Here is a 13192-nt window from a genome sequence, read left to right as displayed (position 1 = left end):
TATCCAGATCCTGCTGCAGGATAGTATAGACTGCTTCATTAGTCCCACTTGCAACTCCTGTGATAAACACTACGGGACTGTCATCAATCAGCCCCACTTCTGGCATTATGGTGGAGGTAGGGTCACTAATGAAGTAGCTAAGATGTTTGCGCTAAGTACTCTTCACTGAGAAATGGCAGCAGCTACGTTCTTGATCTGTGAATGATTGGCCTCCAACCACCACAATCATAGCTGTACTGGTACAGCTCAAGTAAACTGCTGTGCAGATCTTCGGCACTATAGCTGGCATGTTATCAAGGCCTATAACTTTGCTGTGTCCAATACATTCGTGGCTCATACATCTTATGGATGCCCAATTTTGGGCTGCCAGATCTATCTTTAGTTTGCACACAGCAGTCGTGTCGCAGCCCCTCTGAGTATTTGAAGGGGCTGCTCCTCAAGTTTTGGCTGCACTTCAGTCCCAAGCTCCTGATCTTTGGGCACCCAGTGCAGAGGGGCATGGGCCGGGAGGAGGATCTCCTTGTCGGTCTGCTCCTGGGCCTGGCCGTGGCAATTCACAGGTCCAGACTGTGGGCCGTCAGGGGTTGGGGGGGGGTCCGACCTCCCTGATTGCCTGCCCCTCTTCTGCGGTTACGTTTGCGCCCAGGTGTCCCTCGAGAAGGAGCATGTGGTGTCCACCGGTAAGCTTGAGGCCTTCCGCGACCGGTGGGCACTGCAGGGACTGGAGTGCATTGTCGACGCCGAGAATGGCATTTTAATTTGAGTTTTTTTGTTTATTTGATTTTAATAAAGTTATTTTTAAAAATATGTATATAAAGGGGCCCTGAGGAATAAAGGCCCCCTAGACATAAAATATATAAAAGGGGCCTGGGGTATAAAGGCCACCTTAAAAGAAAAAAAAGGGTTAGATACAGAGTAAAGCTCCAAAAAAGAAACAAAAACAGCAGTCGTGCCATATCATTCAATGAACAAAGCCCTCACAGTGGAGATAAAACTGTCTTCACAAATCTTACTAGTGCTATGATAGGCAGACATGCCTGTGACAAGATGGACAAGGTCATGTAGATTAATTCCTTTTGTTGGCTTCCTTGCCACCTAATGCAGGCCCAGTTTGGCATATAGAACAAAGAACAAAGAAATTTACAGCACAGGAACAGGCCCTTCGGTCCTCCAAGCCTGCGCCGATCCAGATCCTCTATCTAAACATGACGCCTATTCTCTAAGGGTCTGTATCTCTTTACTTCCTGCCCATTCATGTATCTGTCTAGATACATCTTAAAAGACGCTATCGTGCCCGCGTCTACCACCTCCGCTGGCAACGCGTTCCAGGCACCCACCACCCTCTGCGTAAAGAACTTCCCAAGCATATCCCCCCTAAACTTTTCCCCTTTCACTTTGAACTCGTGAACCCTAGTAATTGAATCCCCCACTCTGGGAAAAAGCTTCTTGCTATCCACCCTGTCTATACCTCTCATGATTTTGTACACCTCAATCAGGTCCCCCCTCAACCTCCGTCTTTCTAATGAAAATAATCCTAATCTACTCAACCTCTCTTCATAGCTAGCGCCCTCCATACCAGGCAACATCCCGGTGAACCTCCTCTGCACCCTCTCCAAAGCATCCACATCCTTTTGGTAATGTGGCGACCAGAACTGCACGCAGTATTCCAAATGTGGCCGAACCAAAGTCCTATACAACTGTAACATGACCTGCCAACTCTTGTACTCAATACCCCGTCCGATGAAGGAAAGCATGCCGTATGCCTTCTTGACCACTCTATTGACCTGCGTTGCCACCTTCAGGGAACAATGGACCTGAACACCCAAATCTCTCTGTACATCAATTTTCCCCAGGACTTTTCCATTTACTGTATAGTTCACTCTTGAATTGGATCTTCCAAAATGCATCACCTCGCATTTGCCCTGATTGAACTCCATCTGCCATTTCTCTGCCCAACTCTCCAAAATTATGGAACATTGCATTCAGTTTTGGTCTCCCCACTTCAGGGGGCAAACTGTGACTCTCAAGAGGGGTAACAAGGATAATCCGGCATTGATTGAATTCATTGAATCATGAGGATAGCCTTAATGTCCTGGATTTCTACCCGTTAGAGACAAACATCTAGAGGGGAACTGACTGGATATTAAAAATTATTAAAGGCGTTGACTTTCACGTAAATAGATAGTTTGTTTGAGAAGATGGAGGCTGGGTATAAAAACAGAGGAAGCTGTGGCTATGGTTTATAAATCCAGATGTTTTCCATTTCCTCATAGGTTGACTGACCTGTGGAGCAGGATCCCAGAGGAAGTAGTGAAGACTGCCTCTTTACAGTCCTTCAAAGTGATAGATGGACCTCTGTAAACATGATAATTGTGGAGCACAAATAAATCATGAAGGAAAATAACCAACAATGTGCAGCCTCCTGGGACTCGCCGGATCATCCACAAGGCAAATGTTTGACAGACTGGTTGACGGGGGGTGGGGGGGGGGGGGGGGGAAAGGGCAAATTGATCTATGGGGATGAAATGAACTGAAGGATGGGACAAGTATTTATGGGCCCGATAGTCTTTTCTTGTCCTCGATACAGACATAAAGAAGTTACATTTACACTGCGCTGCTCATGAACAGAAATTGTTTCAGAGCACTTGACAAGAGAAAAGTGGTAAGATAGACATCGAGCATGTGGAAAGGGGAGGAGAATGGAAAGGCTAGAATAGGGTACAACATGATTGAAGACATTTTTGAAAGCAGAGAGGTATCAAAGTGGATAGAGCTAGATAGAAAGCTTCAGAGCACAGCAGGGTAGTGGCTGAAAGATAATGCAGTATAAGACGAGTAGAAGTCTACCATTAGACCAACAAAGGGACGGCACACTGGCTAGCACCGCAGCCTCACAGCTCCAGGAACCCGGGTTCGGTTCTGGGTACTGCCTGTGCGGAACAAAGAACAGTACAGCACAGGAACAGGCCATTCGGCCCTCCAAGCCTGCGCCGATCTTGATGCCTGCCTAAACTAAAACCTTCTGCACTTCCGGGGTCCGTATCCCTCTATTCCCATCCTATTCATGTATTTGTCAAGATGCCTCTTAAACGTCGCTATCGTACCTGCTTCCACCACCTCCCCCGGCAGCAAGTTCCAGGCACTCACCACCCTCTGTGTAAAGAACTTGCCTCGCACATCCCCTCTAAACTTTGCCCCTCTCACCTTAAACCTATGTCCCCTAGTAACTGACTCTTCCACCCTGGGAAAAAGCTTCTGACTATCCACTCTGTCCATGCCGCTTATAACTTTGTAAACTTCTATCATGTCGCCCCTCCACCTCCGTTGCTCCAGTGAAAACAATCAGAGTTTATCCAACCTCTCCTCATAGCTAATGCCCTCCAGACCAGGCAACATCCTGGTAAACCTCTTCTGTACTCTCTCCAAAGCCTCCACGTCCTTCTGGTAGTGTGGCGACCAGAATTGCACGCAATATTCTAAGTGTGGCCTAACTAAAGTTCTGTACAGCTGCAGCATGACTTGCCTATTTTTATACTCTATGCCCCGACCGATGAAGGCAAGCATGCCGTATGCCTTCTTGACTACCTTATCCACCTGCGCTGCCACTTTCAGTGACCTGTACGCCCAGATCTCTCTGCCGGTCAATACTCCTAAGGGTTTGCAAGTTCTCCCTGTGGCCACGTGGGTTTCCTCCCACATGCCAAAGACTTGCGGATTGATAGGTAAATTGGCCACTGTAAAAATTGCCCCCAGTGTAGGTAGGTGGGAGGAGAATTGAGGGAAGGTGGGGATGTGAGAGGGAAAAATGGGATTAATGTAGGATTAGTATAAATGGGTGGTTGATGGTCGGCGCGGACTGATGGGCTGAAGGGCCTGTTTCGGTGCTGTATCTCTCTGTGACTCTAAAGATAAAAGGAGATCTTTAAGGGAGGACCAAGGCCATGAAGACATCAGAAAACAAGAGCAAGAAATTGGAATTGCATAATGAAAATGGGTGATGGGAGTGCGGAACTTAGCAACAGTAAGGATGTGTTTTTGGTGAGTTGAAGCTTAGATAGTTAATGCAGGGAGGTTAGCTTAGGAAGTCCAGCCTTAAGATGATGAGTTTAGAAGAGTAAGAGGTGACTTGATTGAAACGTATAAGATTCTGAGGGGTCTTGACTGGCTGAATGTGGAAAGGATGTTTCCTCTTGTGGGAGAATCTAGAACTAGGGACCACTGTTTAAAAATAAGGGGTCACCCATTTAAGACAGAGGTGAGGAGATTTTCTTTTCTCAGAGGGTCGTGAGTCTTTGGAACTCTTTCTCAAAGGGTGGTGGAAGCAGAGTCTTTGGAAAGATTCTTGACAAGCAAGGAGTGAAAAGTTATCAGGGTAGGTGGGAATGTGGAGTTGAGGTTACAATCAGATCAGCGATCTTGTTGAATGGCAGAGCAGCCTCAAGAGGCCGAGTGGCCTACTAATTCGTATGTTCGTAATGCATGAAGAGTTTCAGTGGGTAGGGAGATAGAGGCAGAGGTGGAAAACGTTGCAGAGCTCAAAGAATGTGGTTTTGGTGAAAGAATGGATTTTTGGTGTCAAGCAGAGAAAAAGGGAGCTGAGTCTGGGGTCAAGCAAGTTGTCAAAGTTTCACAATCTCTGATTAATCTTGAGATTGTAGCTAGCCAAGTTAATGGATTCAAGGCCAAGAATAGCCACATTCAGAGAGCTCTCCTGGCACTCTCTTGGAGTGGCAGCCGACAGTAGAATGAATCTATTGTCAACTGTGGAGTGCAAAGCGTAGCTAAGTCACAGATCAGTAGTAGACTCTAACCCCAGCCTGAAGCAATTAGCCACAGAAAGTATATAAACAATACATGAAAATAACTGAACACAATCTTTCAAATAATGAATACTGCAAACAATGCACACAATATAACCACACTTGGCAGTACCGTGCACAGTTCTATTCTCCATTTTAAAAAAGGACATAGACAAGACTAGAAAGAAGAAAAAAATATTTACAAGGATTATACCAGAGCTGAGAGGGTACAATTATCAGGAAAGACAGAACAGACTGAGGCTCTTTTCTTTAGAAAAGAGAAGACTGAGAGGTGACCTGATGAAGGTTTTTAAAATTATGAAGGGATTTAATAGCTTGTATGTACAGATGTTTTCACTTGCGGTTAGCCAAAATTAAGGGTCATAAATACATGACAATCACTAATAAATCCAATAAAGAATTCAAGAGAAAATTTACTCAGAGTGATGAGTATGGAACTCAGTACCACAGGCAGAAGTTGAGGCGAACAGTATAGATGCACCTAAGGGAAAGCTAGATAAGTACATGATAAAGAAAGGAATAAAGACATTTATTTACGGCACAGAAGACGTCCATTTGGCCCATCGAGTCCATGTCAGTTCTCCATGGAGCAATGCAGTCAGTCCCACTCCCAGGCTCGATCCCTGTAGCCCTGCAAGTCTACTTCTCTCAGGCCATCCAAACTCCTCTTGAAGACATTGATAGTCTCCGCTTCCACCACCCTTGTGGGCAGCAAGTTCCAGGTCATTACCACCCTCTGCGTGCTTCCTCATATTCTCCAGCATCTTTTGCCCAAAACTTTCAATCTGTGTCCCCTAGTCCTTGCACCATTTGTAAATGTTTTTTCCTAGTCTAATTTATATAAGCCTGTCATAATCTTGTACATTTCTATAAAATCTCCCCTCAATCTCCTTTGCTCAAAGGAGAACAAACCCAGCTTTTGCAACCTAACCTTGGAACTAAAATTCTCCATCCCTGGAACCATTCTGGTACATCTCCTCTGCACCCTCTCAAGGACCCTCACATCCATCCTGAAGTGTGGTGACCAGAACTGGATGCAATACTTCAGTTGGGGTCTAACCAGAGATTTATAAAGGTTCAGTATAACCTCTCTGCTTTTGTACTTAATGTCTCTATTTATGAATCCCAAGATCCTTTCTGCTTTACTAATCACTCTCTCAATATGTCCTGCCACCTTCAAAGATTTTTGCACATGCACCCCCACATCCCTCTGTTCCTGCACGCGCTTTAGAACTATTCCATGAAGTATATATTGCCTCTCCCTATTCCTTCTGACAAAATGCATTATCTCACACTTGTCGGTATTAAATTCCATCTGCCACCTTTCTGTCCATTCTGCTCACCTTTGTCCTGTTGCAGACAGTTCATAACATCCTCACTGTTTGCTGCACCTCCAAGTTTGGTGTCATCAAAAAATTCAATTAGATTTGTCAAGCATGATCTGCCTTTTACAAATCCATGCTGGCTATCCTTAATTAACTCAAAGCTCTCTAAGTGTCTGTTGATATTTTACCTGATTGTTATAAAACCTTACCACCACTGATGTTAAACTAACTGGCCTGTAGTTATTAGAACTGTGCTTACACCCTTTCTTGAATAAGGGTGGCACATTTGCCACTCTCCAATTCTGTGGTACCTCCCCCATATCCAGGAAAGATTGGAAGATTATGGCAAGCCCTTCTGCCATCTCCACCCCCACTTCCTTTAGTAACCTAGGATGCAAGCCATCTAGACTTATCTACCCTAAGCATAGCCAGCCTTTTAAGTACCTCCCCCCTCTCAATTTTTATCCCATCCATTGCCTCTACTCTCACTGCTTCTACTGATATTTTGTCAGCCTCCATTTCCTTAGTAAATACTGACACACAAAGTATTCAATAAGTATATTAGCCTTGCCCTATGCCTCTAAGCATATATTACACTCTCTGTCCCCAATAGGCCCCTCTCCTCCTCTTACTACTCACTTTCTATTTACATGCCGGTAGAAGATCCTTAGGTTCCCTTTTATGTTGACTGCCATTCTATTTTCATATTCTCTCTTTGCCAGTCTTATTTTCCTCTTCACCTCCCCTCTCAATTTATTGTCTATGGCCTGGTTCTCAGTTGAGTTCACCTGAGATGCATCATACACCATCTTTTTTTGTTTCATCATCATCTCCCTTGTCAACCAAGGAGCCCTGTTCTTGGTCCGCCTACCTTTACCTTTCACCTTTGTCAGAACGTTCCTAGTCTGTATCTGAAGCATCTCTTCCTTAAAGATAACCCATTGTTCCATAGGATTATGCTGATGGGGTGAAATGAATTAAATAGAATGGGAGCAGGCTTGTGCAGAGCATAAACACTGGCATAGATTGGTTGGGCTGAATGGCCTGCTTCTGTGCCGTAAAATATAAAAGAACGATTTTTAATTGGAATACCCAGTCACGCTCACCAGCTTAGATAAAATTTCCATATCTTCCAACAGAATTCTTAAAGTCTTCATGTATGTTTCTCTGACATCTTGGTCCAATACTTCAAAATGCTTTACAACTTTAGAACTCATCATCTGAATCAGGGACATCTGAAGCAACAGGATTTCATTCTGACTGCAATTTGTGGGGGAGTGGTTCTCAGGTGGGATGCCATGATTATCCGCAGGTAATGTGCTCCCATGGAAATGATAAACCTGATTAATTTTTTCAGTAGATTCATTGGTTTCCACACAAATGTTTGAATCTTCCATGCACATACTGGGAGAAAGGAAAGCTGCCAGTTCCTGACTGCCCTTGCTTGGCCTCTCTCCTGCCAACAACTCCCTGTAGAACTGATGAAGACATAGCAAATACTTCCCTATCATTCTGCATCATTCGATGACCATCCCACAAACAGGATTCAGGCTGAAAGTGGGAAAAGAGAAAACAGAGTATCATTGGATGTGTACATTCAACTGGGAAAAGTTGAAAACGCACAAGAGACTTGTTATTTCTGACCTATATTTAATAGCCTGGATACACAAATATGAAAGCTTGTCAAATTTACTGATACTCGAATAGGGAGAGAAGTGGCAAAAGTGGAAGCAGCAAAAGATTTATCAGTATTCAGATCATTTAGGAAATACAGCAGAAAGATGGCAAATAAAATTTAACACTGCTAAACATATACATGATAAGCAATGAATGGGATTTAACTAGCACATGGAAAATGAGAAAGGAACCAGAGAGCAACAACAGACTCATCAGTTTCAGTGCCTGTGCAATATGCTGGAGGAATAAGAATGCCAGGACAGATAAAATAGCAACTTGTACCAGTCTCAGAAGGTTAAGCCAAGGTATTGGTCAGCCAATACTTGTAATATGGTCAATTCTGATCACTAAATGCAGAAAAGCATACACATTTTAAAAAAGGGGTTCAGAGAAGACAATCAAAACTGATTCCAATTGCAAAAGAGGTGAAATATGAGGAAAGTTTTAAGAACTTCCAGATCTACAATTTGGAAGTGAGATTACATAAGTGAGATACATAAAATATTAGTTTAAAATAAACTCAGATTACTTTAAACTAAGCTAGGAAAGTTGGATTGAGAAGACAAGTCACTGAAAATTAAATATAAAGCATGTATTCGTGAAATGTTCTTTCTGTACTCAAGGAACGTTAATTATTTGTAATAGTTTGCCAAGCAGGGCAGTAGAAAGATGCTAGAGAGGTAGGCTATTGGGGGCATGCGATCTTTAGCGCGTGTTGATACAACTTTGGATCAGCAAAAATCAACACATGAAACACAGTAAATAACAGCCAGATCCGAGCGCAGCAACACACAACTCCGATTCCCGGCCCTCATCACGCCCTGCCTCCTCCCCTGGCCCCTCATAGATGTCAGAGAGATACAGCACTGAAACAGGCCCTTCGGCCCACCGAATCTGTGCCGACCAACAACCACCCATTTATACTAATCCTACATTAACCCCATATTCCCTACCACATCCCCACCATTCTCCTACCACCTACCTACGCTAGGGGCAATTTACAATGGCCAATTTACCTATCAACCTGCAAGTCTTTGGCTTTGGGAGGAAACCGGAGCACTCTGCAGAAACCCACACGGTCACAGGGAGAACCTGCAAACCCCGCACAGGCAGTAACCAGAACTGAACCCGGGTCACTGGAGCTGTGAGGCTGCGGTGCTAACCACTACGCCACTGTGCCGCCCATCGCACCCTCCCCCGGCCCCCACTGCGCCCTGTCCCCTCTCCCGGCCCTCACTGCGCCCTGTCCCCTCCCCCGGCCCTCACTGCGCCCTGTCCGCTCCCCCGGCCCTCACTGCGTCCTGTCCCCTCCCCCGGCCCTCACTGCGTCCTGTCCCCTCCCCCGGCCCTCACTGCGCCCTGTCCCCTCCCCCGGCCCTCACTGCGCCCTGTCCCCTCCCCCGGCCCTCACTGCGCCCTGTCCCCTCCCCCGGCCCTCACTGCGCCCTGTCCCCTCCCCCGGCCCTCACTGCGCCCTGTCCCCTCTCCCGGCCCTCACTGCGCCCTGTCCCCTCCCCTGGCCCTCACTGCGTCCTGTCCCCTCCCACGGCCCTCACTGCGCCCTGTCCCCTCCCCTGGCCCCTCTCCCGGCCCTCACTGCATCCTGCACCCTCCCCCGGCCCTCACTGCGTCCTGTCCCCTCCCCCGGCCCTCACTGCGTCCTGTCCCCTCCCCCGGCCCTCACTGCGCCCTGTCCCCTCCCCTGGCCCTCACTGCGCCCTGTCCCCTCCCCTGGCCCCTCTCCCGGCCCTCACTGCATCCTGCCCCCTCCCCCGGCCCTCACTGCGTCCTGTCCCCTCTCCCGGCCCTCACTGCGCCCTGTCCCCTCCCCTGGCCCTCACTGCGTCCTGTCCCCTCCCCCGGCCCTCACTGCGCCCTGTCCCCTCCCCTGGCCCCTCTCCCGGCCCTCACTGCATCCTGCCCCCTCCCCCGGCCCTCACTGCGCCCTGTCCCCTCCCCTGGCCCCTCTCCCGGCCCTCACTGCATCCTGCCCCCTCCCCCGGCCCTCACTGCGCCCTGTCCCCTCCCCTGGCCCCTCTCCCGGCCCTCACTGCGCCCTGTCCCCTCCCCTGGCCCTCACTGCGTCCTGTCCCCTCTCCCGGCCCTCACTGCGCCCTGTCCCCTCCCCTGGCCCTCACTGCGTCCTGTCCCCTCCCCCGGCCCTCACTGCGCCCTGTCCCCTCCCCTGGCCCTCTGCGTCCTGTCCCCTCCCCCGGCCCTCACTGCGCCCTGTCCCCTCCCCTGGCCCTCACTGCGCCCTGTCCCCTCCCCTGGCCCTCTGCGTCCTGTCCCCTCTCCCGGCCCTCACTGCGCCCTGTCCCCTCCCCTGGCCCTCACTGCGTCCTGTCCCCTCCCCCGGCCCTCACTGCGCCCTGTCCCCTCCCCTGGCCCTCACTGCGCCCTGTCCCCTCCCACGGCCCTCTGCGTCCTGTCCCCTCCCCCGGCCCTCACTGCATCCTGCCCCCTCCCCCGGCCCTCACTGCGTCCTGTCCCCTCCCCTGGCCCTCACTGCGCCCTGTCCCCTCCCCTGGCCCTCACTGCGCCCTGTCCCCTCCCCTGGCCCTCTGCGTCCTGTCCCCTCTCCCGGCCCTCACTGCGCCCTGTCCCCTCCCCTGGCCCTCACTGCGTCCTGTCCCCTCCCCCGGCCCTCACTGCGCCCTGTCCCCTCCCCTGGCCCTCACTGCGCCCTGTCCCCTCCCACGGCCCTCTGCGTCCTGTCCCCTCCCCCGGCCCTCACTGCGCCCTGTCCCCTCCCCTGGCCCTCACTGCGCCCTGTCCCCTCCCCTGGCCCTCTGCGTCCTGTCCCCTCCCCCGGCCCTCACTGCGCCCTGTCCCCTCCCCTGGCCCTCACTGCGCCCTGTCCCCTCCCCTGGCCCTCTGCGTCCTGTCCCCTCTCCCGGCCCTCACTGCGCCCTGTCCCCTCCCCTGGCCCTCACTGCGCCCTGTCCCCTCCCCTGGCCCTCACTGCGCCCTGTCCCCTCCCCTGGCCCTCACTGCGCCCTGTCCCCTCCCACGGCCCTCTGCGTCCTGTCCCCTCTCCCGGCCCTCACTGCGCCCTGTCCCCTCCCCCGGCCCTCACTGCGTCCTGTCCCCTCCCCCGGCCCTCACTGCGTCCTGTCCCCTCCCCCGGCCCTCACTGCGTCCTGTCCCCTCTCCCGGCCCTCACTGCGCCCTGTCCCCTCCCCTGGCCCTCACTGCGTCCTGTCCCCTCCCCCGGCCCTCACTGCGCCCTGTCCCCTCTCCCGGCCCTCACTGCGTCCTGTCCCCTCCCCCGGCCCTCACTGCGCCCTGTCCCCTCTCCCGGCCCTCACTGCGTCCTGTCCCCTCCCCCGGCCCTCACTGCGCCCTGTCCCCTCCCCCGGCCCTCACTGCATCCTGCCCCCTCCCCCGGCCCTCACTGCGTCCTGCCCCCTCCCCCGGCCCTCACTGCGTCCTGTCCCCTCCCCTGGCCCTCACTGCGCCCTGTCCCCTCCCCTGGCCCTCACTGCGCCCTGTCCCCTCCCCTGGCCCTCACTGCATCCTGCCCCCTCCCCTGGCCCTCTGCGTCCCGTCCCGTCCCCTCCCCTCTCCCGGCCCTCACTGCATCCTGCCCCCTCCCCCGGCCCTCACTGCGCCCTGTCCCCTCCCCTGGCCCTCACTGCATCCTGCCCCCTCCCCTGGCCCTCTGCGTCCCGTCCCGTCCCCTCCCCTCCCCTCCCCCGGCCCTCACTGCGTCCTGTCCCCTCCCCTGGCCCTCACTGCGCCCTGTCCCCTCCCCTGGCCCTCACTGCGCCCTGTCCCCTCCCCTGGCCCTCACTGCATCCTGCCCCCTCCCCTGGCCCTCTGCGTCCCGTCCCGTCCCCTCCCCTCTCCCGGCCCTCACTGCATCCTGCCCCCTCCCCCGGCCCTCACTGCGCCCTGTCCCCTCCCCTGGCCCTCACTGCATCCTGCCCCCTCCCCTGGCCCTCTGCGTCCCGTCCCGTCCCCTCCCCTCTCCCGGCCCTCACTGCATCCTGCCCCCTCCCCCGGCCCTCACTGCGCCCTGTCCCCTCCCCTGGCCCTCACTGCATCCTGCCCCCTCCCCTGGCCCTCTGCGTCCCGTCCCGTCCCCTCCCCTCCCCTCCCCCGGCCCTCACTGCGCCTCGCCCCCTCCCCCGGCCCATACCGGGCCCAACCCCCGCATGAAAAACCTGGGCAGCAATCAACTCTGCGAAGACGCACGTCGCAACGTTTCAAATGAATCCAGTACGAAGCCGAAGGAAAGCAAACACTAACAGACGCGTGCGCGAGCCAGGCCAGAGGAAGAGAGGCGGGGCCAGAGTGGGAGGGGCACAGTTGGGTGACGGGAAGGGAAATGGGAGGAGCCAGACCATGCAGTGGGCGGGGGAAATAAGAGAAACTGGATTAACATAAAAACTAGTGATGTGGAGGAAAGGGCAGAGAAATCCAAAGGGGACACTGGAAAGATAGACAAGAAAGGAAGTGAAGGGCTTATTAATAGCTTATTAGCTATTAAGTTGTATTCACTCTAAGCTGGGATACAAATGTGATATTAGCAGATTCTTTGCAGGTGAAGATTATGGCCAGGCCTACAATCGTCATTGGTAATGACTAGCTGTGTGGATGATTGTAAGTCTTTCAGTCAAATCTTGAACGGGTTTGGACTGTGGGGACTGCAGTCGAGAAGGAGGTTCAGGAACGGTCAACCTGGCTCGTGGAGCTACAATTCTCACTAGAAGGACCAACTGCGTGCAGGATTCCCACCAGCTATTGTTAGTATCTGGGTTATGGAGTTCTACTCGTCCTGATGTGGCCACTACGTGAACGACGCGCCCAACTGGAAGGCGCTGGCCAGGGATGTGAAAGGCGGCATCATGAGTGCCCATGAGGCGGTCGCCGATTCTCAAGGCCTCAATCGGCCTTGGTCATCCTTCCGCCGTCACTGCTGGGAGCCGGGAAAGAAGCTCCATCGTGAGCTGGATGGCGAGCACGAGTGCAGCATCAGCCTGGAGGACACTGATATCGAGGAGGCTGTGCAGGCTGTGGGCTGGCTCGCTCGCCAGGGTCGCGGCCCCCGCCGGACGCCCCCCACTTCCCCCTTCCACCCATCCCATCCCCACCGCACCCCCCACCCCCTTCCCCCCTCCCCAGCTCACCCCGCACCCCCTCCCCCTCCCTTCCCAGCTCCTCCCCTATCCCCCGCACCCCCCTCCCAGCTCACCCCCCTCAGACAACCTTCCCAGCTCCCCCTCGCACCCCCTTCCCTCCAACCCCTCCCCTCCCCTTCCCTCCACCCCCTCACCTCGCACCCCCTTCCCCCCACCTCCTCCCTCTAGCATCCACCGCACCCCCTTCCCCCCGCACCACTCCCTCCTTCCCTCTCCCTCCATG

The 13192-nt window shown here is 52.8% G+C and overlaps 1 protein-coding gene across 6 annotated transcripts in view; it reads right to left on the bottom strand.

The window, feature by feature from the left end:
* The window catches only part of lins1 (lines homolog 1), a 66815-nt gene extending 54688 nt beyond the window's left edge, over nucleotides 1-12127 (bottom strand). For 2 of the 6 annotated variants that reach the window (XM_068017686.1, XM_068017690.1), the window contains exons 1-2: nucleotides 12023-12112; nucleotides 7252-7696 (exon numbers count right to left, since the gene is read on the bottom strand). In XM_068017686.1, coding sequence (XP_067873787.1) covers nucleotides 7252-7656 — 405 coding nt within the window. In that variant the 5' untranslated portion in view covers nucleotides 7657-7696; nucleotides 12023-12112. Of the gene's footprint in view, nucleotides 1-7251; nucleotides 7697-8838; nucleotides 8969-11991 lie in introns of those variants that run through there. The other 4 variants (XM_068017688.1, XM_068017687.1, XM_068017689.1 and 1 more) reach the window with 4 other exon arrangements.
* Between the last annotated feature and the right edge of the window lie 1065 nt (nucleotides 12128-13192).

Source organism: Heterodontus francisci, chromosome 38 (genome assembly GCF_036365525.1).
Source record: "Heterodontus francisci isolate sHetFra1 chromosome 38, sHetFra1.hap1, whole genome shotgun sequence".
Taxonomy (NCBI): Eukaryota; Metazoa; Chordata; class Chondrichthyes; order Heterodontiformes; family Heterodontidae; genus Heterodontus; species Heterodontus francisci.
This window is presented reverse-complemented; position numbering and strand designations above follow the sequence as displayed.